Source organism: Loxodonta africana, chromosome 21, assembly GCF_030014295.1.
Source record: "Loxodonta africana isolate mLoxAfr1 chromosome 21, mLoxAfr1.hap2, whole genome shotgun sequence".
NCBI classification, from domain to species: domain Eukaryota; kingdom Metazoa; phylum Chordata; class Mammalia; order Proboscidea; family Elephantidae; genus Loxodonta; species Loxodonta africana.
In genome coordinates, this window is record NC_087362.1 from 48,035,336 (window position 1) to 48,059,865 (window position 24,530).

The 24,530-nt window shown below is 37.2% G+C and overlaps 2 protein-coding genes across 16 annotated transcripts in view; one reads left to right on the top strand and one right to left on the bottom strand.

Moving 5' to 3' along the window:
* NQO1 (NAD(P)H quinone dehydrogenase 1) overlaps positions 1 to 13,253 on the top strand; it is a 32,407-nt gene extending 19,154 nt beyond the window's left edge. For 2 of the 3 annotated variants that reach the window (XM_010596777.3, XM_010596778.3), the window contains exon 6: positions 1,011 to 13,253. In XM_010596777.3, coding sequence (XP_010595079.1) covers positions 1,011 to 1,316 — 306 coding nt within the window. In that variant the 3' untranslated portion in view covers positions 1,317 to 13,253. The remainder of the gene's footprint in view (positions 1 to 1,010) is intronic. The other variant, XM_064273846.1, reaches the window with a different exon arrangement.
* Positions 6,971 to 24,530, bottom strand: part of NFAT5 (nuclear factor of activated T cells 5) — a 142,053-nt gene continuing 124,493 nt past the window's right edge. For all 13 annotated transcript variants that reach the window (XM_064273836.1, XM_064273837.1, XM_064273843.1 and 10 more), the window contains 4 exons: positions 19,059 to 19,207; positions 15,854 to 18,341; positions 14,380 to 14,625; positions 6,971 to 13,732 (listed from right to left, as the gene is read on the bottom strand). In XM_064273836.1, coding sequence (XP_064129906.1) covers positions 14,390 to 14,625; positions 15,854 to 18,341; positions 19,059 to 19,207 — 2,873 coding nt within the window. In that variant the 3' untranslated portion in view covers positions 6,971 to 13,732; positions 14,380 to 14,389. The remainder of the gene's footprint in view (positions 13,733 to 14,379; positions 14,626 to 15,853; positions 18,342 to 19,058; positions 19,208 to 24,530) is intronic.

Sequence of the window (24,530 nt, forward strand, 5' to 3'; positions counted from 1 at the left end):
TTTCTATAACCATGTGCCCTGATTCTCTTCAGATGACTGACATCCCTCTCCAATCTTCCTGTCCTCCTCCAAACTGCTGCTATAGTCTCAGACTGTTAGAGTCCATGAACATATAAGAAATGATCTGGTCCAGCCAGTTTTAGAAATGAGTCAAACTGAAGTCTGAGGTAGGCTTTTTGGTGGTCATGGGGTTCTCAAATAATCTCTCACAAGGAAAGGGGCTGGAAAGAACAGCAAATGAGGTGGCCACCCAGAAGAATCATTTGTTAAGAATCATCTAGTTATCTGGAGCAAGAGGCAGAGAAATGCACATCTGTGTGCTTGGCAAGAGTCAGCTGCCAAGAAGCTGAAACTCTCCCTTATGTAATAGAATTTCCGGCAGTTTTGGCAGACGATCCCAGGCTGGCATGGTTTCAAGGTTTTATTCATTTAAAGAAGAGTACAGCTGAATAGGCTTAAAATAGGTAGCAGGTAGGTATAGAGAAGGTGAGAGAATATATTTTTGAACTGATTCTCCAGGTTACCTCAGACCTCCCTACTGAGGTGCAGGCCGTCCCAGGGTTCTGAATGTCTGACTTACGTACAACCTGTAGTTACAAACCAACCCCATAAAGCCTATTATATTAAAAAGTCGAGGCATATACAATGGTTTGTAATAACAAACGGGTACTACTTGGCGACAGGCATCAAAACATTATTATTACTGTATTATGTTAAAGATGTTTTAGTGTACCTGGAAGTGTTTCTTGAATGTTCTTTATGCATAGAAAGGTACACTGTATACTAAGACAAACATTTGACTGACATTAGGTACTAATTAGATACTAGACTAACTGTTCCTGTTTTAGTATAAATTCAACTTAAAGACAGATTTAGGAACCCAGCACTTGATAATCCAGGGACTGCCTGTATCTTATTGAGAAGCCCAGACCAACTTCTGTTGTTTGTATTCAATACAAACAATATGGGGTTTGTTCTGTCACTCACCTCTGTGCTTTGTGTATCCCCAGAGTGGTACTCTGCATTTCTGTGGTTTCCAAGTCTTGGAACCTCAGCTGACGTATAGCATTGGGCACACTCCACCGGATGTCCGGATCCAGATCCTCGAAGGATGGAAGAAACGCCTGGAGAATATTTGGGATGAGACTCCACTGTATTTTGCTCCAAGCAGCCTCTTTGACCTAAACTTTGAGGCAGGGTTCTTAATGAAAAAAGAGGTACAGGATGAACAGAAAAAGAAGAAATTTGGCCTTTCTGTGGGCCATCACTTGGGCAAATCCATCCCAAATGACAACCAGATCAAAGCCAGAAAATGAGATGCACAAGACTTAGATTTCCTTCTAAATATAGCCAAATGTAGGTATCCTTTTCAGGATTCTTTGACTTGCTTTGGTTTTCAAGGTTAAACCTTTTGTTTTTCATAAGGAATGAATAGAAGGGAGAGAATAGACTATACTCATATATTCTTGGATAGTTTTATTCTTAAATTTAACTGATTCTTTTGATTGTTACCATGGCATATGACCAAAATCTGATTAGAGTTAAGATGCCACTTAGGTTATAAAGCAGGGAAGGACACAGAAAGATGATAGAGAATATTCCTTAAGGTCATCTACACAATTTAATCTCTTTTTTATAGCTAAATTTTTGTGGATGCTGTTGACTAAACAGCATCTAGGAGCCCTGGTGGTGCAGTGATTCAGAGCTGTGGCTACTAACCAAAAGGTCGGCAGTTCGAGTCCACCAGTTGCTCCTTGAAAACTCTATGGGGGTGGTTCTACTCTGTCCTGTAGGGTCGCTATGAGTTGGAATCGACTCACTGGCAATGGGGTTTTGTCTTTTTTAATGGGTAAACAGCACCTAACTCTTCAGTTATCTGTTTTTCTTTTAATCATCTCTCTGTGGTTTATGTCAGAGGGGAATTGCTCAGAGAAAGAAATGACTGAATCTGTCTGACCTAAGGGACTTAATTTGTTTAGGAATTAGTAATCTAATGCTTGTTGATGATACCTTTTGGTTTTAATGACTACACAGTGACTTACATGCCTAACGTGAGTGTGATTCTTCAGCCTTTGTTGTTTGTATACAGTGCACACAGATACCTTGAAATGAAAAGCTAATATAAGTTTCTTCTTTACCTCAATCTTCCAATTTAATATTTGCAGAAATAAACCAACACATGTACGTCCTAGGTCTGCTACACTGAATGAAATCAAGAAAGGAAAGAGTACCTCCAATACTTAAAAATTTTTTATAGTGCTTAGGATATACAGCTTGGAAAAGGAAGATGAAAAGAAAATGATAAAATTCTTATCAATAATCCATAATTGCCTTACAACAATTTCTCTTAAACTTGAAATTATATTGGAGTTGTGAAGGACCATAGAAATCATTTCATTTACTAGCACCCCTCTTCCCACCACTAAATAACAACTTTACAAACAAGTGAGTGCTTGTAGTCAGCCTTGTGATCTAAAATCCTGGAAGGTTACCCTCTATCTTCTGTACCACTGCTAAATTGACAACCGACCTTTTAATGTTTTGGTTCCATGACTTTTGGAGTAAAATTGCATGCCTAGATGTTTGTTAACTTTGGTGAACAATTTTAGCATAATATTCTAATTTCCCATTTAAATTGTTGAAGTTTATCTTTTCCCACTATTGGTGTAATTCAAGTAGAATATGATAAAAGATCGCCCTCTTGTGGTACACTGAAAGAAAATGAGAGAAATGAAGCCAACTTACCTGCCAAGGAAATGATGACTATAGGCTGGAGAACCTCCTTTACCGGATACTGACTAGTGTTGGATATTTTTTCCCTCTACAGTACACACAATGGCAGAAGGATGGGTGTTTCATTTTGAAAGTATTTTTTGTTGCCTTCAGTGTCACTGCAATTTTGTGTAAACTTTAGAAAATTTCAAATCAAATAAAATTAATTTCTGTAAAACACCCACATTCATTGGTTTCAGTGAATTTAGTGGTAAGAGGCATTCAGGCAAAAGTGGATTCTACTGTGGAAGACAGGATCAGAGATTTGAATAATAAATCATGGTGACTTTGCGTGAAAGCCCACCCAACAAGGCTGCTTCATACTGAATGGAAATGGAATAATGGACTCTGACCCTCTCATGGAATTTGAAAGAGAAAAGTTACTTTGGCCTAAGCAATAGAGAACTGATATGATGGAGCTTTGAAAACTGAGCTGAACCTGTTATTGTTGAGTCACTTCCTACTCACAACGACCCAAGAAAATGAGAGTGAAAGGAGTGGCTAGTGAAGCAGAAGAGCCAAGAAAGTGTGGTGTCCCGAAAGCCAAGTGAAGAAAGTGCTTCAAGTGGGGAGTGATTAAGTATATTAAGTACTGATAAGCTGAGTAAGATGAGGACTGAGAACTGACCATTGGACTTGGCAGTGTGGAGGCCATTGGTGACTTTGACAGGAGCCACTTCAGTTGAGTGATTCGATGAAAGCCTGATTGGAATGGGTTCAAGAGAGAGTGGGAAGAGAGGAAGTGGAGGGGGATGTGTGGTCAAAGTTTTTTTTTTTTTTTTTAAAGAAGAGACACTGCAGCAAATTTGTATGGCAGTGGGAATGACTCTTAGAGAAAAAGTTTTGATGCTGGAGAGTAAAAACAATAAAAAGAACATGTCCTTGAAAAAGCAAAAAGATATGGGGATACAGTGTACAAGAGACAAGCAGAGACAATTACTATCAGGAGAACTAATATTAATACAAAGTAACATTTATTAGGTACTTACCTTTGCCTCAGGAACTAAGTAATTTTACATGAATTAATACCATTTAACTCTTACAAGAACCCCATTGAATTCTATGGTTCCACTATAAAAACCAAACTGGTTGCCGTTGATTCCAACTCGTAGCGACCCTATGGGACAGAGTAGAACTGCCCCATAGGGTTTCCAAGGAGCACCTGGTGGATTTGAACTGCTGACCTTTTGGTTAGCAGCCACAGCTCTTAACCAGTATGCCACCAGGGTTTCTGTCTCCATCGTATGGATAAGGAAATTGAGAAATGGAAGGTTAAATAGTAAGTGCTGGAGCCAGAACTCACCCAGGCAGGTGACCTCCAAAGTCCATGTTTTTAACTGTTATATTGTCTTCGTAGAAGCTGAGATGATGGCATCATGAAGTGTAGAGTACTAGGGTGGCAATACCTATTTCTGAAAGTAAGACTATTAGTGTTGCTGGTGAGAAACTATAGCTGCTTTTTTATTTCTAGAGCCCTTGTATCCTGAGCAGGGATAAATGATGTTCCAGTTCTCTGCTAGGTCTGATTTGAGAATTTGTTCCTTTAAAAGATGACAGAGTAGTGTTCTTACCAGCTTGAAATAAATCAGGGCAATTACATTTCTTGTTCTGGACATAGATACTGTACTTAAAATTATGTAACTCAACATTGCATCAGTTTTTCTGGCAGCCACTTCCCATTGTCCCATCTTCACAGCAGACTTTTGTCCACATATGCTGTTTTTTGGACTAAATGAAAATTTGATGTTTATACTAAATTTCATTTGATTATTGCTCCTTTTCAGTGCTGATGAAGTCCATAAATGCTAAAAGAGAACAATGGCAGCATTGTTGAAATAAATACATGACTTCTCAAAATGACAACTCATTAAGATGTATACATTTGGATATGTTAACTACACTCTGGTAACCACTCATTTACATATGTAGAAGTAACTACCAAGAATAAAAAGATTATGTCTAGGTGTGGGACTGCGGGATGGGAAGACTTGGTTTTCATGCAAAGCATCTGCGTGCTACGTGATCTGGTACCATGTGTATGTGTTACTTTACTAAAAATGAAACATTTAAGTAAAACAAAAATTCTCTCATGCCATCTCATCTGTACTATGCCTGAAAAAATAGTAGAAACAAAGTACTCAGAAATATTTCCATATTTCATACCTCTTTCATAATGATTTTATAATTTCATGTTGGTCAAAACTGACATACAAAAATGCAAATTCATTCACAAAGTGAAGAGAAAAGACAGCTACTCACTGCAAAATAAAAACTTTCAATGTTTTATTTTTGACTGCAGCTGTTTACAGAAATATAGTTGCGAGTATACAAATGTTCCAATAGAAGCAAAATATCTTTTTAATATTTAACAAGTTATCACGGATAGCTAAAAACATAGATAGATGCAAATAAAATTCCCCCAGAGAACAAACTGAAAACATCTGGTATCAGTGCTCTGAAATCCCAACTATGAAAGCCATATACACGAAAATGTAATTCTTACATCATTGTAGGACAATGGAGGAAGGTAGTTCAGTGGTTGATCAATGTGCCCAAGCAAATAAAATTAAAAAACTTTAATGGCAGAATTGTAGCTAAACCACTTGAGGAAAGGTTAATGAAATATCTGTAGTATACTTATTAAATGACTGAGTGAAAGAAAGTGGATGAAGTGCAGTAAAAGCCGTCAAAAGAGTAGCAACTACTTGGAGCTTATCGGCTAGGATTAAGGGAATAAGGTGAACAGATACATTCATTAGATGAAAGGAAATTACTCAAGTTCATTGAAATCAGTCTGTAGCTACTAAAGTCACAAATACTTTAGTGCAGGACAGTTCTTTGTTAGACACAGAAATCTGATTCCAAACCTACTCTCAAACATCTGAGATTATGTGCGTGTGTGTGTACATGTCTGTGTATGTTGTCCTGAGGTTCATTAGCTAAAATCATAAGAAGCAGTCCTTAGAAAATATTTCCAACCAGGCAAGTGACTTCTGGAAAAGAAATGAGAGTGCTGGGATGATGAAGATTTATGGTTAAACATTGGGTTTTTAAAGGTGGTGGCATTACAAGTTAGAGTTGAATAAAGTGGTTGGATGCTGTGGGTACAGGAATACATTATGCAGTAAAGTGGGTAAGGGGAGAAATGGGATAAGAAAGGAGGAATGTAACCAGAGCATCTCCCAACAGTTTGTCTATGTATTTGCCAGCACCAAAGGTTGTAGAGTAAGCCACTTACATTTCTACTGCTACTAGTAAGTAAAGACAGCAGTGATTTTTATAAAGTGAGTATATATTTAAGATAACCTCCATTCTGAAATGTGAATTTTTTTTTTTTTTTTTTATGAGTTAACTGGTGATTTGTAAACAGTGGAAGATTAGAACAACGATGGAGGTATTGTGATCACACAGGGAGACTAAAATGATTGAACAAATTGACTTGTGGTTTACATTTATTGTGATGCGTACAATTGAGAAGGGAGAAATGCCCAAATTATATAATGCATTATCTCGTTTATCGTTTAATTTAGTAAAAAATTTTGTCTGAAGCTCCCAAGGATAGCTATATCTCTACTGCATCAGTTCATAAACAAAGCAAGCTACCTTTAAAGAAGTTTTATGTATTAAAAAAAATTTTTTAAAAGGTGCTATGATGACCTGGCCAGCCATCTTGCTACCTCAGATACAAACATAAATATGGGAAATGACAAAGAATTTTGTTCTGAGAGTTGGTCTAGCCAGAGCAAAACTGTCTGCTGGTAAAGTAAGGGGCAATGAAATGAAAGCCCACAATGTACTCATTTTATGGATAAACAGGAGACTTTAGCACCCACCAATTACATTAGCTACTTAAATGTCGGAAGAAAAGAAATACAGAACATTGCACCTATATATTTAAATCAGTCATTTAATGTAAACTTTTTAGTAAGTGGTAGGAAAATGCCAAACTGAGTTAACCAAATATCAATAGACTAATTGTCCATGTACATAAACTATACTGTATTTCTACAGGCAGTACGGAGAATAAATTATCATTGCCAATAAATGATAATAGAAAGTGTATCTATCTGAGTGGAAAAAAAAAAAAACCTTCTACATCTTACTATATATAGTTTACACCAGTGGCTCGCAAACTTTAGCATGCAGCAGAATCACCTGGAGGGTTTGTTAAAACAGATTTCTTGGGCCCCACCCCAGAATTTCTGATTCAGTATGACTAGGATAAGGCCAAACATCTACAATTCTGACTAGTTCCTGGGTGATACTGATGCTGGCTGGTGGGCTGAGAACCATACTCTGAGAACCACTGGTTTATATATATGTAGAAAACTATACACTATAATGTTCTTATATACATGACACAGAAAATATATAGGAAGAGGGCTGGTTTTAATTAATTAACTCAAACATATAGATGAGCAAGCTGACATTTTAATTTTTCTAAAATGATTTGCTGAAATGTAATAATTTTTTTTTATATAGTCATTACATGGGATTGCCATGAGTTGGAATCCACTCGACAGCAACGAAAAACGTTCTAAAGGCTTAGGTCCTACTATACAGTCATTTTAGAAAACATCTACATAATACTTATACCAAGTTGACTATCCAAAATAAAAATGGACATAAGTATTCTAAGTAATTAAGATGTATTCATTAAGAAGGAATCATCACTATATAGCATTCTTGGCTTCTTTGGAATGATTAAAGTGCATGTCAATAGAGTACTAAGAATATTGCATAAAGGTTTGCTAACTTCAGTGCCACTACAGTCATGGAAATACATGGGAAAAGCTGCTCTATCCCAAAGGTACTACCATCCTGACCTGTTCTGATGGCCTTTTCTTCAGGCACTACCACAACAACAACAACAACAAAAAACCAGAGGGACACTCAATACAACTGCATCTGGTAGAAAGAAATTATTAATTCTGGAGGGCTTCAGATAAAGCTCCTTTCTCATTTCCTTTAACATTATTTTTCCTAGGCAGATTAACTGAGGTTCTGGTGGGCAAAGATACACTATCATGAATTACCTGGCCCTGTCTTGTTAGAAAAATTGATTTTACCAGGCTTTTTACCTAAACTATGTTTTAGTGATTTATTTCATCCATCTAAGATCAGAGCAGATGGTTTAAACACTTTATTGCTGAAATTTCACTATACACATTTTTTTTATACGGAGTCTCACAATTTCATTAGCACTAACATAGATCTATCATTAGTGAAGCTAAAGGAAAAATTTATAGTTAATTTATATAAAGCCTAAACAGTATAATCCTATAATTTTTTACTTACCCTCCTTCTAACACTGCATCTTTTCTGCTATTCTTAGGTCAAAGGGGGTTAGACTTAATGATGTTGTTTCCTATTGTGATTAAGAAATGGAGGAAAATATGTTCTACATCCTACTTTGGTGAGTAGCATCTGGGCTCTTAAAAGCTTGCAAGTGGCCATCTAAGATACATCTATTGGTCCCATCCTGTCCAGAGCAAAGGGGAATGAAGAAAACCAAAGAAACAAGGAAAATATTAGTCCAAGGGACTAAGGGACCACATGAACCACAGCCTCCACCAGCCTGAGCCCAGAAGAACTAGATGGTGCACGGCTAATACCACCAACAGCTCTGACTGGGATCACAACTGAGGATCCCGGACAGAGCAGGAGAAAAATGTAGAACAAAGTTCAAATGCACAAAAAAGATCAGACTTACTGGTCTGACAGAGACTGGAGGAACCCCTGAGACTATGGCCCCTGGACACCCTTCTAACTCAGAACTGAAACCACTCCCGAAGTTCACCTTTCAGCCAAGGATCAGACAGGCCTATAAAACAAATAATAATGCACATGAGGAACGTGCTTCTTAGACAAATCAAGTACATGAGACCAAATGGGCAACACTCGCCCGAAAGCAAAGATGAAACGGCAGGAAGGGACAGGAAAACTGGACGAATAGACACAAGGGAACCTGGGGTGGAAAGTGGGAAAGTGATGACACACTGCAGGGATTGCAACCAATGTCAGGAAACAATTTGTATATAAATTTTTGAATGAGAAAACTAATTTACTCTGTAAACTTTCACCTAACGCATAATTTAAAAAAAAAAAAAAATGGAGGAAAGAATGGCTAAATGGAAAAATTTAGAGTTGGGACCTATTAAAACCTTTTGTTCATGTGTTTTGGCAATAGTGAAAAATGAAATTATAAGAAGGGGGCACTATCAAGGTAAAAAGACACTTTTCCATAAGTATTTAATGTATATATGAAATATTAAAAAAATTTCCAGAAAAAGTGGAATAAAAACAGAATTTTATTAATAAGGCTAGTATGATGTTAAAATAAATGGTGATTAAAGATGTAGAGCACTGGGACAATTGACAAGTGATATTTTAGCTATTATTCTGATATTTACTCCATTATGAACATTATCTCCACCATTTAGCTCTAGTGATACAAATAGGCAGAGGAGAAAATCTGTTCTAAGTACATGTTATAAGACTCTACTCACCCACATGACTAGGGTATACCCTTGTACCACTTCTCTAGGACATCTACTGAACTATCCAGTCTCTCTTTTTCCATTAAGTCCCTCCAGGTAACCAAAGGTATGCAGGTTAGGGATGAAGCTTCTGGTCACAAAGCAGAGTAAAGCTAAAAGGACTCATATAATTTTCAATTAAATAGACAAAAATCAATTAAGAAAGAGACACTAGAACAGAAATTTTCACCAGGAAAATGAAAAAAATTCTCATGTTTCTCATTGTGAGTATTTATAAACCACGTTGATGGACTGGACTGGACAATGGGTTGGAGAGGGATGCTGGTGAGGAGTGAGCTTCTTGGATCAGGTGGATACTTGAGACTATGTTGGCATCTCCTGCCTGAAGGGGAGATGAGAGGGTAGAGGGGGTTAGACGCTGGCGAAATGGACATGAAGAGAGAGAGAGAGTGGAGGGAGGGAGCAGGCTGTCTTATTAGGGGGAGAGCAACTGGGAGTATGTAGCAAGGTATATTTAAGTTCCTGTGTGAGAGATTGACTTGATTTGTAAACTTTCACTTAAAGCACGAAAAAAAAAAAAAAAACATGTTGAATTTGAGACTTTAACTATTAAAGCAGTTTTTTCTGGTCTTTATTTGTTGATGCTTTTCAGATTTCACTTTTCCAAAACAAATATTTATAATGGCTTAAATGTTCCGAACTACATCATACACAAGATTATAAGAGAGGGAGTAAGGAAGGGAGGAAGAAAGGAAAGAAAACCCTTCATTTATACTGTTTCTATAATAAACAAAGCCCTTTAAAAAACCTGTTCTAGGGAGACTGGCTGCAACAGATTTGCACTGGCTAAATAACAACATGATACTCTAATTACACAGGTAAGATGATAAAGCTCAAAAGCAAAATCTGACTTCTAGTTATCTTCTACCACGTTGGTGTGGATACATAATGGAATGACAATAAGGAATAAAACACACTCTCTCACACACACAGATAAGCTCCAAGCATTAATGTAAGTTGCTGAAAGTAAGAACTGAATATAACAATTTAAAGAAATAAAATGTGGTTCACAGTTTATTTAGGTCCTTCTGCCATAAAATAAATCTAATAAACTGTGTCTCTCCCATACGTAGCTATAACTTGTGACAGTAATCTGGATATTGTATTTTTAGCACAAGTATCAACCACTGAGCTAAATCTTCAATAAGGAGACAAATACTTTTTGTGACCAAATCATATACTCAGAATTCTGTACTTAACATTGACCTTTGGGGTAAGGAACAATTAACAATGTTAAAAAAAAAAAAAAAAAAAAATCTGTCTTATTGAATAAGAATATGGTAGCATAGCACAGCCCTTGTATAAATAACCACAAAATTTGTGAAAATAAAACCTGGTTTTTCTGCCTTCATCCAACCAAACCACTACAGTTCAGGTGTATGTTCTGTTCTAAACTTAGATATCATAAAACAGAAAATTGGTCCCTGGTGACTTGGTATTGGCAATCAACATTTCACCGCAATAAACTTCTTGCTAAACAACAGGATAGAAGTCAGCACACAAGCCAGTCTTCTTGCCACCACTTCATCCATAGCACAGTGTTAACATTCTAAGTGGAAGTTGGTGAACAAATAGACTTTCTGAGTCTCCTATGTAATCTGTTAAAAAAAATTCAGAAAACTCAGAAATAACCTTATGGCATTTTATTTCTTATTTATATACCTGCTGGGAAGGCTTTCTCCGACATTACAGTCAACCCTCTAAAGTCAGAATTTTGTATTTTAAAACTGAAGTACTGGATTATGTGGCTGATCCTTCTCATAACCTGAACTATATTGGGTAATTTTCTTCAGATGGGGTGGGGGAAGAAGAAATGTATTGAGGAAAATGCTTTTGGTTCAGAGAATTTATATAAAATAGCTCTGGATATTACAAGATGGGAAAGATGTTATTAAAATTACAAACATGGCTTTTTTTTAGTGTCTTTATAAATAAAAGGCATAGAATACAGAAAGCCAATTAATAATAACAATAACAACAATAATAAAATATTAAATATATAGTGAGCAAAGACTGAATGGCTCATTCTTGTGAAACACCATTTGACAAAACTGCTTACATGGGTTTCCTTACGCTAACATTTTGCTGAGTGAAGACCCAGCAAACATACAGTAAGCTGCCTTTAACCCACTAATAACACCAAGGTACTGCCTGATGGAATGGCCACAGATGAACAGGTCATTTGTTTCAAAAGATACTTAAATACTCAATAAAGACATAATAACCCCCCCACCCCCATCACTGTTATCAGACGCCACGTTGTGGTAGAACATCAGACAAACTCACAAATTTACCACAAAAATGTGTGGCAAAAAAAGAATAGTTTATATATATGTGTATATATATATATATAAATTTCTATATTTATGCCAATGTACTCACTCAGTACAAATAGCAAAATAGTATACCATTTCCTAAATACAAAATATAGCTTTCCAAAAAAATGAAACACACAGATATAAACCATCCAAAACTTGAACGATTGAAAACTGTATTCAAAATTAAATGACCCAGAGTAGGTCTCTTTCTGAAAAGTTCCCTTCATATCGGCAAGAAGCCTGTACTACTGAAAACGTAATTCAATGCCTCTCAATCAGAGAGAGAAAGGAAGAAAGGGTTGGGGAGGAGGAAGAATATATGAGAATAAAGATAAAAAAACAAATTAGAAGAAGAGCTCAAAGAACCAAGGAAGGCCATCACAAAAAGGGGGGAAAAATCTGGCTGTATATAAACAAAACCAACACCACAATTTCACACAGTTCAACTAAACAGAAAAAAACAGAAAAGTAGCCTTCAACGAACAATTAACAGGCTATTTTTTGTACACTTAAAAAAAATTAAATGGACAAGGATACCAAAAACATTTTATCAACATATAGAAGCCATACACAGTTTGGCCTTAAACTGTATTAACAGCTTTCTACACACCAAAAGGAAAATAAGAAATAAGCACATGTCCAGACAACAGGTTGTAGTGAGAAGCAGGCATCCCATGGGTGGCAAGAACACCCCAAACTGTATAACTAGTGCTGCAACTGCAGGTTCTGGAGTGTGTTATTTTCCTCTTTATAGATGTAACAAAAGTTAATTCTTCATTTTAAGTCAACTGATATGACCCTGTAAAAGCCTAAGGCTTGTGGGAACCATCACAGAAGTGACCACTTCAAACTATAAAGCACTGAGGTGACAAGTGAAGTTACACTCACTGCAGCTCAGGGAGAAGTGATATTTCAAGAAATTTTAGTTTTTGTTTTGTTTTTAATTAAATTTTACACTGTTTCCTGTTAGAGGGGAAAATCTGAAGATTTTAGAACAGCACCGTTCATGGGGGGAAAAAATGCATTTTTTTCTCAGGAATCAACTCCCAATCAATTCCTGAAAGGGTACTCACTCCCCTGCCCTGTACTGCAGGAGCTGGGTCATCCTAGATGAAAGCGGCCTTTTTTCTTTAAGTTGCTACAGGGTCATAAAGCCAGTAAGTATATGAATAATTATCTAAAATGAGAATGAGAGGAAGAATAATATGGATGAATATAAAAGGAACGCCGGTCTTAGACTGAGTTAAGAGGAAAACAGACTCAAATTACTGTCGGTTTAAACTACTGTAGAAGATATCAAAACAGAATTTGCCATATGTTATCCCCTTCATTTTTTATACAGCATGATAGGTACTTTTCTATGCACAGTTATGGCTAAACCTCTTAGTAGAAACACAGAGAATTAACAACTCTCTGAAAAATAAAACCAAGAGCATTCCAGCTGTCCCCAGTTTTGTAACTGTATTGTCTGCCTTTGTGTTAAATAAAGAGTTCTCTCATCTGTGTAGAGTTCTTAATACAGCTTACTTATCAGAATGTTACCCCTTCAGTTTCCCCATAAAAACTGAAAAAAAAAAAAAAAAAATTCCTTCACTTTGGCCCACAGCTGTGCTTTTTTATACTGAAAATCACAGCTTCAGTTATTATTTGAACATTACTTTTTCAAAAGCCATTAATTGACTAAAACAATACAGGAAAGAAAATAACAAAGAACAAAAGTAAACATGGTATATGAATTATTTTCTAATAGCAATAATGACTGATGGTCCAGCCTTAAATTTAAACTGCACTTTCACAGAAATAGTGCCTAGGAAAATAGCAACAATGAATTCTGCCAGCTGGAAACTCAAATAGATTTTCAGTCACCACTGTTATTAGGAATATAAAATATGAAGATGTTAACATTGGTGGCTAATCACTGCAACAGGCTGCAGATGTGTGCTCTTTTGCAGTCAGAGTAAAATCTATTCATTTACTCAAACACAGTTTTTCATATTTTGTTTTGAAAGTAACAGTTCAGTAATCCTCATCAAACCGCAAAATCTCAGGACATCTTGGAATCAGGTTTTCTTCATGGAATTTCTAAAAAAGAAAAAAATTAACACAATTCACTAGGGAGGAAAAGCATTTATAAAGTCTCTATCACCCTGAATAATCCCAAAGTATATTACAGTTCTATAAATGATACCTTATCATATTTACTCTTCCATAGACTTTTCTAAGTATTTGTTTCTTGAGGAAGGGAAAAATGAGACATAATCATACCCAATACAGAGGACAAGGGAAACCTATTTTGCACATTCATCATAAGCTCTGTCATTCCAAAGCAGAGTCTTAGAGCCAGAGGAATCCCAGTATTAACAAAGAAACCATAGCTATCACTCAGAGTAATTTGTAAAAAAGTGTTTTTAGAGAAAGCCATATTTTAAGGCATCGGAGTCTAAAGAGTGCTTTTAACCCACTGCTGTCGAGTCCATTCCGACTCACAGCAACTCTGTAAGAACAGAACTACTGCCCAAAGGGTTTCCAAGGCTGTAACCTTTACAGAAACAGGCTGCTACATCTTTCTCTCTCAGAGCAGCTGCTGGGTTTGAACTAGCAACCTTTCAGTTAGCAGCTGAGTGCTTAACCAAGGTTCCTAAATAATGCTAACTTAACCCAAATATGTTAAGAAGAATAAAAGTTGTCAATGCCTTTCAATAAAAAAGAAGGCAAAATGCAACACTTACATATATCCAGTTAAAAGGAGCCAGTCAAATTGTTCCCTTGATTTTGCAATGAAACGAGCAAATCCATCTTTTCCATGTTCTGGTTGGTGTTTATAGAAGATGCCAGTGGAGAGTTCTCTGCCATTTGCTGAGACAGAAGTGTTGTTACAGGTGGCTGGCCCTCATTTTGTGGCTGCCCTGCCTGGCTTATAGCCATCAATTGATCCGGCAAAGCAGCTGGTCCAGAGGTTAAAAGCTGACTACAGTCTGCAGAGACATTTAAAATAGAGAAGCACCCAATTACTTTCTGCTAAAATTCATGAAAAAAACATTTATTAGTTGCTGAGGGACATTCGTTACTGTGTTCACCCAGTATATGACGAAAAACAAGGCACCTAAAGCCCAAGAAAAAGATTTTCACAGAACAGTACAGGAATTCATTGAGAGCTTCCTCTAAGCAGTATAAAAACACAACTTTGCTTAGTTATCATCATCAGTCCTATATCATTTCTTTGGCATATACATATTAAAGACACGTTTCTATCTATATAAACTGCTTACTTTAACTGGCAGAGATAGTTTCTTACTTCATTTCTCTTTGAAGCTTATAGCTTAAAATGGCAAATACATATATTTGTATATATGACAACATTTGTTGTTATTGTTGTGTACCATCAAGTTGGTTCTGACTTATAGTGACTCTGTATGACAGAGTAGAACCTCCCCGTAAGCACTCGGCTACAAGCCAAAAGGGTCCGTGACTCAAACACACCAGCCGCTCTGCATGAGAAAGATGTGGCAATCTCCTTCTGTAAAGATTAAACCTAAAAAGCCAAACCCATTGCCACTGAGTTGATTCCAACTCATAGCAACCCTATAGGGCAGTCAGAGAAGAACTGTCTCATAGGGTTTCCAAGGCTATACATTTTTATGGAAACAGACTGACACATCTTTCTCCTGTGAAGTGGATGGTGGGTTTGAACCAATAACCTTTTGGTTAACAGCTGAGTGCTTAACCACTGCACCACCAGGGTTCCTTCCTGTAAAGATGACAGCATTGGAAACCCTATGGGGCAGCTCTACTCTGTCCTATGGGATCACTATGAGTCAGAATCGACTCAACGGCGATAGATAATTACAGGAGCAGATCACCAGGCTTTTTTCTCCTGAAGAGCCCACTAGTGGGTTCAAACTGGTGACCTTTCAGTTAGCAGCCTAGCAGCACTTAACTATTGCTCTACCAGGGCTCCACATTTAATTTTCCCAATACCCTTGTCAAGTATATACTATTATCAACATTTGAGACATGGAAATTGAGGCTCTTGAGGATCAAAAACTTGTCCTGCATCTTTCACTGTTTCTAAGGGGTAGAGCTGAGATTTTAAACCCAGTTCTAACTCCCATCTGTGCTCTTAAAACCACTGTGTTTTGCTTCCTTTTAATAACCACCTGACCATTTCGACCAAGTAATGAAAAGTTAAGAAAATTTTCTTACTATTCTGAATGCCAAATAAGAACATTCCTGATGTCTGCTGAGATGAACCAGGAGAATTTTGTAGTTGGTTCATTGTGCCTCCTGCAGTGTTGTGAAATAACGTAGCCTGTGGTTGAGGTGAAGATGTGGCTCCTTGTATTCCAGGCATGCTGTTCTGAGGGGAATAAAGAGGAGACTGTTGCATGTCTTGTTGGTTTATACTGGTCTGCAATGCAGACATGGATGCTGGAGAGAGGAAGAGTGTTACTTGCTGCTCTTGAGAACTAGGTGACCCTTGGACCAACTGAATCTGAGGAGAGGTGTGGAATAGGGAGGTCTGTGGTGATTCAGACTGGGTAGAACCTGGGTTTTGAAGTGAGGAAACTGTGGGCTGATTCTGAAATTGCATGGGCTGCTGCTCTTGATTCATTGGTGCCATATTATTTTGTTGGTGAAAAATTGACTGGTTCTGTTGCTCCTGATTAGCCATTGGATTTTGATTTGGGTTGAATATCATGTTAGGTGGTGGTTGCTTCTGAGATGCCATTGTAGCCATGGTATTCTGATTACTGAATAAAAGGCTCTGCTGCTGTTGCTGCTGCTGTTGCTGCTGCTGTTGCTGCTGCTGCTGCTCCTGGGATGGAGAGCTACTCTGGATGGCAACCATTGAGTGCTGTGACTGGAAGATTGTTCCTTGTTGGTTTTGAGGCATTGGATTAGGTGGAAGGGAACCCAGGGACACCTGAGGCTGAAATAAACCTTGCTGAGATGGTTGTGCCTGTTCTTGGGAAAGCATAGGGGTCTGGATGTGTGATATTGAAGCTTGCTGTGAGAAAGCAGCTTGTTGCTCAGTGCTTGATGTTGACTGAAGTGGAGAAATTGAGTTCTGTGCGGCAAAAAATGAAATCTGTTCTTCTTGAGCCACTGTGTTAGTTTGGAGATTATTCAGAGGACTCTGGGAAAGAAATATGTTGGTTGGTTGCTGGTCTTGAGAAGAGCCCTGTAGCACAGTGATGGTGCTTTGAGAGTGAAACATTGGAGGCTGCATTTGTTCAGAGGAGGTTGTAGAAGTCTGACTGCGGACAATAGGGCTTGGACTATGAAAAAGAGAACCTTGAGTTTCCTGGGAAAGGTTCTGGGCATCAGCAATTGGATTTTGAGGATGAAAAAGTTGAGCCTGAGAATGAGCAGACTGCTGCAAAAAACTCCCAGATTGAAGTGACATCATCTCATTACCTTGCTGGAATAAACCATTGCCTTGTTGCTGGGTACCACTATTCTGAACACTCATCATACTTTTTGTAGATGAAAAAAGGGTAACTTGAGGTTGACTGTCCCCACTATGTTGCATTTGGACCATGGTCTGAAAGACACTGTTCTGAATCTGTTTTGCTTGTGCTCCAGTTTCTTCTCCATCGCCTGAACTTGATGTCTGAAACATGGTAGTGCCAGGGGTTGCAACCTGCTGAGTGGTGGTTGCAGAAGTTTCCTTTCCAGAAACTGCCGGAGGAGAAGAAAACAATTCACATTGTATTTGCATGTCCTCATTGGTAGATAACGCACTCATCATGTGAGAAGTCTGTTGGTAAACTGGAGATTGTTGAAGGTTTCCATTTGCTGAAGCAGTTGAAGGAAATAACTCTGACTGAATTTGGGCAGCTGCCTGGCAGATACTCTGCTGCATCTCCATCACCATTGCTGCTGATGATTCCATCACTTGCTGTTGCTGTTGCTGCTGCTGCTGATTAGATAGTGTGTTTTCAGACTGTGGATGAACGTTTTCAGCTCTTCCAGGCATTAAATTATCTGGCCTGGTATGGACGGCTGGCTCTGTTGAGGAAAACATCCCTGGGCTTACGCTATTTTGAATTTGACTGACTTGTTGAAAAATGTCTGCACTAAGCTGTTCTTGAACATTCTCATTACCATCTGGAGCAGAAAATAAAACTGAAGATAACTGTTGTTGTGCCTCTAAAACTTGTTGGACCAAGTCAACATTTCCACCGCTGCCACTAGTAGTACTGCCTGTAAAGCTTCCTGCTTGCAACTGCTGAATAGTATTCTGTAGCTGACTCACACTGTTTGGTGATGGAAAAATATTTGATGACATCTGCCGCTGTAAAGTCTGTGCTTGTTCTTGTAGTGGTGACTGCTGTTGTTGCTGTGATGCCTCAGTCAGTTGTGACAAATTAACCACTGTACCATCGGACTGTAATACCTCTCTAGATTGAGTTTCTCTTGTCTGAAACTGTGTAGCTTGCTGTAGTAGTGCATCACTATTAGGCAGCTGACTAGAAGCAGAAACTGCTGGGAAGGTACCAGGCTGGGAAATGTCCTGTGTTTGGATAGTTGTTAGGGTCTCTGGGTTGTATGCCTTGGGCTGAATCTGTTGCTGCTTTTCATTTTCAGACGGTAAGTGGGAAGATGATGATGATGAAAAAGACCCATTTCCTGCTATGTTAGAGATAGTTTCTAATGTTTGCTGAGTTGATCCAACTGGCTTTGTATTCTAAAAAGAAAAAAAATCCCCAAATGATATGTATATATAAATATGCTCATATAGATATTTCAAAAGTCATTATTGTTATAACATCACATGCAGGACCAGTTTTCCACTTGATATTATTTGGAAAATAGGTGCAAGACCATGATTCTCGGTGATAATAAGATGTCTGACTGTCATCAGGGTATTTTTAAAAGACAGTATAAGCAAAGATAAATAAGTAGAATAATCAGCTACTAATATGCTTTTTTTTTTTTTAAGGGTAATAAGAATATATTACTTCCATGGTTCATGAATTAATAAAAAATTTCAAAATATCTCCATTTTGTGGATCATCAATAACATCATGGAGGGGGGCACATGAAAAAGGGAGGGGAGTTCACAGGAAAAGACTAGGGGAAAAAAGTAATAAAAATGTCCCCAACTTTGAAAATGCTAAACCAGTATTTTTATCAATACCCTACATCCCACAGGTCTAGCTAACATATTAATTTCTCCCTTGTCAAAAATGTATATTGGAAGTCACTTTCTGGGCAATTTTGTCGGAGTATAAGGCATTCACCCTGAATAGCAAAATTCATTAAGTGCATCCAAAGCAAAACAAATGTGAAAAATTAGTAAAAGTAAAAAGTATAAACACAGGGAAAACAAATCAAACCATTCGAGATAGAGCAATTTTTATACTTGAGGGTAAGATTTGGGGCACTAGTCATTGTGGCTCACCTTAAAAATAGGGGAAGATCTTTTTTCTGCTGTTACTTCCATTGGAGTAACATCTTCACTCTTAATCATGCTGCTTGATATGAGCGGAGGGATCAGAGCATTAGGAAGAATATTTACCTTATCCAAGTTACATCCAGTAGTTTTCATTGCTGCACACAAAAACATAAACGTTTAAAATCACAAAAGTAACCAACTACTGCATTCTATAGTGTGTTGACTATTAGTCATGATTTAAATGTCTATTTTCTGACGCTATGATGGTAGGACAAGATACACAATTGGTGCATCAAAATATGCCCTCCCTTTCTTGGAAGCAGCAATGCCCTGAGGACTCCTGGTATAGGCCAGAGAGTGCAGGTTAAATATTAACAAGCTTAAGCCATTCAATTATCAAGCTATTGGGTTTTTTTTTTTTACCCTTCAGGACCCTCCCGAGGCTCCTTAAATTATACTGGTCATCATGACCAGGGTATATTATAGGATACAGTTTAGAAATCTTCAGGAGGTTAAAGTTACTTAGTTAAAACTGTTACACTCTCCTCTTACCATATGGCTGCCCGGAAAATACAAAGTCTCAAAACCTCTTAAGGGGCATGGGATTGCCTGAGTATTTCCGTTCTCAACAATACTCAAGCCTCCTTTAGAAAATGCGCCAAGTATTCAAATAAACTTTGGTTTTCTAAATTGACATCTTAGAAAACTTGAATTTCCCAAGTTAATGCATAAACATATTTCTTTTTTAGACAGGACTTAAAATTTTTCCTTTTCAGAAATTTAAGGACCATTTTAGGCTTACCAATTAAATTTCTAAAAGAAAACAGCCAAGTGTTTCCTACCCACTTCCACTAGAGAGTAGTTATGGATTTTCATCAAGGAGGGGCATCATATAGCATATAAGGCAGATCCTACTACTCTACTACATATACTCCCCTCCCTCCTCACAGATTCCTTTTCTTTTTGTCTCCTTGAGTCTGCCATTGGCAGTTCGTAGAGCCTACTTATATCGCTAATGACAGTCTTCTGAATTGAACACATAGCTAAATACTCATCTAAAAGTTTACCACTACTTTGAGACTCTGTGGAGAAAAATACAATCTGATACGAAGAAGAAATTCTGGCTATAAAGAGGATTTTCAAATGGCACATAGTATATGAGTAGGATGGCTACCTTTGTAAATATTTTGGTCTAAAAATATTTGAAACTTGCCTTACAGCCAACTGTAGAAACTATTTTTGAGGATATACTGATGGAGGGAAAGTACTCACTCAACTTTTTTTTTATTACTCTACCTGAATAATTTGAGAAAGAAATCATTTACCCACGAGTTCTCTGGATGTGTTTTCACCTAGATTCCACCAACATTAGTACCATTCAACCGACAATCCAATTTTGGCTGAAACAAAACTTTAGCTCATGCATGGGCAGGCGTTTAAAAGGTTCGTATCACAGGACACTCTGAAAGACCATTAATGTTGGTTCTTTTACATGAAATACAGTTGATTTCAGTGTTTCAATTGCTATTCTTTTGAATTCTATTTGAATGTGAGCTCCATGAAGGCAGAAATTTTGTTGTTTCTATTATTTACTTCAGAGCCCCTGGTGACACAGTGGTTAATAGCTTAGCTGCTAACCAAAAGGCTGGCTGTTGGAATCCACCAGCTGCTCCCTGGAAACCCTACGGGGCAGTTCTACTGTCTTATATGGTCACTATGAGTAGGAATTGACTCAATAGCAACAGGTTTGGTTTTGGTTTATTATTTACTTCATGTTGTATATTTTTTGTAGGTGATCAACAAATATTTGTTAACTGAAGAAATGAATGAATTAATCTTACTTTAGCTTTATCAGTAAATTTAGTTTGTTCTGTATTGGTTAATTCTATTGTGCAATGCTGCATATTTTCAATAATAGTATTTCTGAGGTAAAATTTTGTTATCTAAAGATATGTTTATATTATAGTTCAATTAAAAACTGCAGATAAATATCTATTGACTAAATAAATGCATCATTTATAGTTACTGCTTCACAGATCTATATACCATTTCCCCCAAAATGTATTTACAGAGTAATGTTTATTATCATAGCTTTTTTTCCTATTCTGGAAAGAGAATAGGTTGAACATGAGTCTTATACCCATCCTAAGTAGAACACTGACAAATAAGTATACGTCTATCAGAGTGGATGAATAGGTAAAGGACATTTTGTCTAATACACACTCATAGTGACGCCATAAGACAGGGTAGAACTGCCTTACAGAATTTCCAAGGAGTGGATGGTGGACTCAAACTGTCGACCTTTTGGTTACCAGCCAAGCTCTTAACCACTACACCATCAGGGCTCCCCGCTAGGAAACCCTATGGGGCAGTTCTGCTCTGTCCTATGGGGTCACCAAGTCAGAACTGACTTGACGGCACGCGCATGCACACACACACACACACACACACACACATACAAAACAAAGATATGAGTCTTTCTAAGGCCGTATGCCCACGGGTTCATTTTCTTATATTCCAATCCTAAATCTAGTCCCACCACCAAAAATACAAAGTATCTCTAGGTCAGACTGTACGTTTGTCAAATGTGCTCCATTTTCTTAATTTTTGTAATAATCCTCCAGCAGATTTCAATTTAGTAGTATTTTATAAATGAAAATATATTTTTCTCCTTTTTTAAAATTATGCTTTAAGTGAAAGTTTATAATTCAAATCAGTTTCTCATATAAAAACTTTTACACATATTGTTACGTGACCGTAGTTACTCTCCCTATAATGTGACAGCACACTCTTCCTCTCCACCTTCTATTTCCCATGTCCATTCAACTAGCTCCTGTCCTCCTTTGCCTTCTCATCTCGCCTCTGGACAGGAGCTGCCCACTTAGTCTTAGGTATCTACCTGAGCTAAGAAGCACACTCCTCACCAGGATCAATTTATGTCTTATAGTCCAGTCTAATCTCTGTCTGAAGAGTTGGCTTCGGAAATGGCTTTAGTTTTGGGCTCACAGAGAATCCGGGGGCGATGTCCTCTGGGGTCCCTCCAGTCTCAGTCAAACCACTGAGTCTGGTCTTTTGACCAGAATTTGAGTTCTGCGCCCCGCTTTTCTCCTGCTCTATCAGGAACTCTGTTGCGTTCACTTGTCCAGGTCTTTATTAAAAGTAACAACATCAAGGAGCTGTCACTGCACTACAATCCAAGGCATATTTTTTTCTCAAATTACCTCTATTTATCAGACTATTTCTTTTATGTGATTTTTTTTTGAAAATTAAGTATAACAAACCCCCAAAGGCAACCCTAAAAAATTCTCACTTAACCACATTCTTTATTTCTAAATAGTAACTTTGTATAGCTATAAAAACACCTAAAATGAAGAAAAGAAAACTGTTGAACTTGAAAGATTACTAGAAAATTTAATTATTAATCTAATCCAGAGCTTTAAATACTGGTAAAATGAGAATATTATAGCAGACAAAAAAGAATTCTTCCTATGGACTAATTTGCATACACAATTTTGAAAAGTATGATGCTTTCTTGTAATATCTTAGGTAACTATGACATGCATCCCAATGTATGGCCTAAATGTTTCTGGTTACTTTGGATGGCATTTCCCCCAACCAATAAACAGAAAATGACACTTGGAACATGATCATTCTTCATAAGTATTATGGATTGAACTGTTTCCCTCAAAAATGTATATCAATCTGGCTAGGCCATGATTTCCAGTACTGTGTGATTGTCCATCATTTTGTCATCTGATGTGATCTTCCTATGTGTTGTAAATCCTACCTCTATGATGTTAATGAGGCAGGATTAGAGGCAGTTATGTAAATGAGGGAGGACTTAATCTGCAAGATTAGGGTGTGTCTTAAATCAATCCTTTTGAGATATAAAAGAGAGAAATAAGGGGAGGGTAGTGACAGGGACAGACCTCATACCACAAAGAAAGCAGCATTGGGTGCAGAATGCATCCTCTGGAACTGGGGTCCATGCGCAGACAAGCTCCTAGTCCAGGGAAAGACTGATGACAAGGATCTTCCTCCAGAATCGACAGAGAGAGAAAGCCTTTCCCCAGGGCTGAGACCCTGAATTCGGACTTCTAGCCTACTACACTGAGTGAATAAACTTCTCTTTGTTAAAGCCACTACTTGTGGTATTTCTGTTACAGCAGCTATGATGACTAAGACAATATGTAACTATAATTTTTACTGTTTTATTTTAAATTTTAGAAAATTTAACCCTTTTATTTTCAGATTATTTTACATTCATATGCAGTTGTAAGAAATACAGAGAACTAAATGTGGTGCATTATACTGGTGGCACAATGGATAAGCATTCAGCCGCTAACCAAAAGGTTGGTGGTTCAAAACCACCAGCCGCTGCTCAGGAGAAAAGACCTGGCCATCTGCTCCCATAGATTATAGCCTAGGAAACCCTATGGGGCAATTCTACTCTGCCTATAGGGCTTCTAGGAGTCAGAATTGTTGGCACACAACAACATACAATGGAATATTACTTGATGATCCAAAGAAGAGGAAGTACTGATATGTTATAACATGGATGAGCCTTAAAAACATTATGCTAAGTGAAAGAAGACAATAACAAAGGACCAGATATTGTATGATTCCAGTTATATGAAATATCCAGAATAGGAAAATCTATAGAAACTAAGTAGACTGGCTATGGCTGGGGTGGATAGGGAGGTTGAGGGGTGAAAGCTAAGGGGTACAGGGTTTCTTTTTTCGTGTAATGCAAATGTTCTAAGATTGTAGTGATGAATGCACAGATTCTGTAAATACACTAAAAGCCATCGAATTGTATGCTTTAAATGGGTGAGCTGTATGGTATGTGAATTATACCTCAATAAAACTGTTAAAAATAAAAAGAGGGGGCCATACTTACTGTAAAACATTTGGAGAATACAGAAAAGTAAAAAAAAAAATTATCTACACTACACAAGACAGCCAATATGTTAACATTTCATTATATTTCTTTTCTCCATGACTTTTTAAAATACTCTTAACATATATATAGTCTACACACAATTTTAGAGGCCGTTTTGTTCCCAGTACGTAATAACATGACCTTTTCCTAGTTTATTAAAAACTCATTGCAAATATCATTTTGAAGCTGCATAATTTTCTATGATGAAGATGTACCCTTGGACTCTAAATTGTTTACTTTTGATACTACAGATGATTATTAACATAAACATCTTTTGAGAATAAAATAATTTTCACATTAAAGGTTACTTTTTTTATGATAGTTACCAAGAAGCAGGATTGGTTCTAGGTATGTTCATTTTAAGGCTTTTGATGTATTTTTGCCCAACTGCTAGTTTATTTCTTTGTATTTCCTGTTTTATCAAATCTTCATAAACACTGAATATTAACATTTAAAAAAACTTTCCAAATTTGATAAATGAAAACCCGTATATCAAAAATCTTTGCAAAAAAAATAAACAATACAGAGGTCCAATA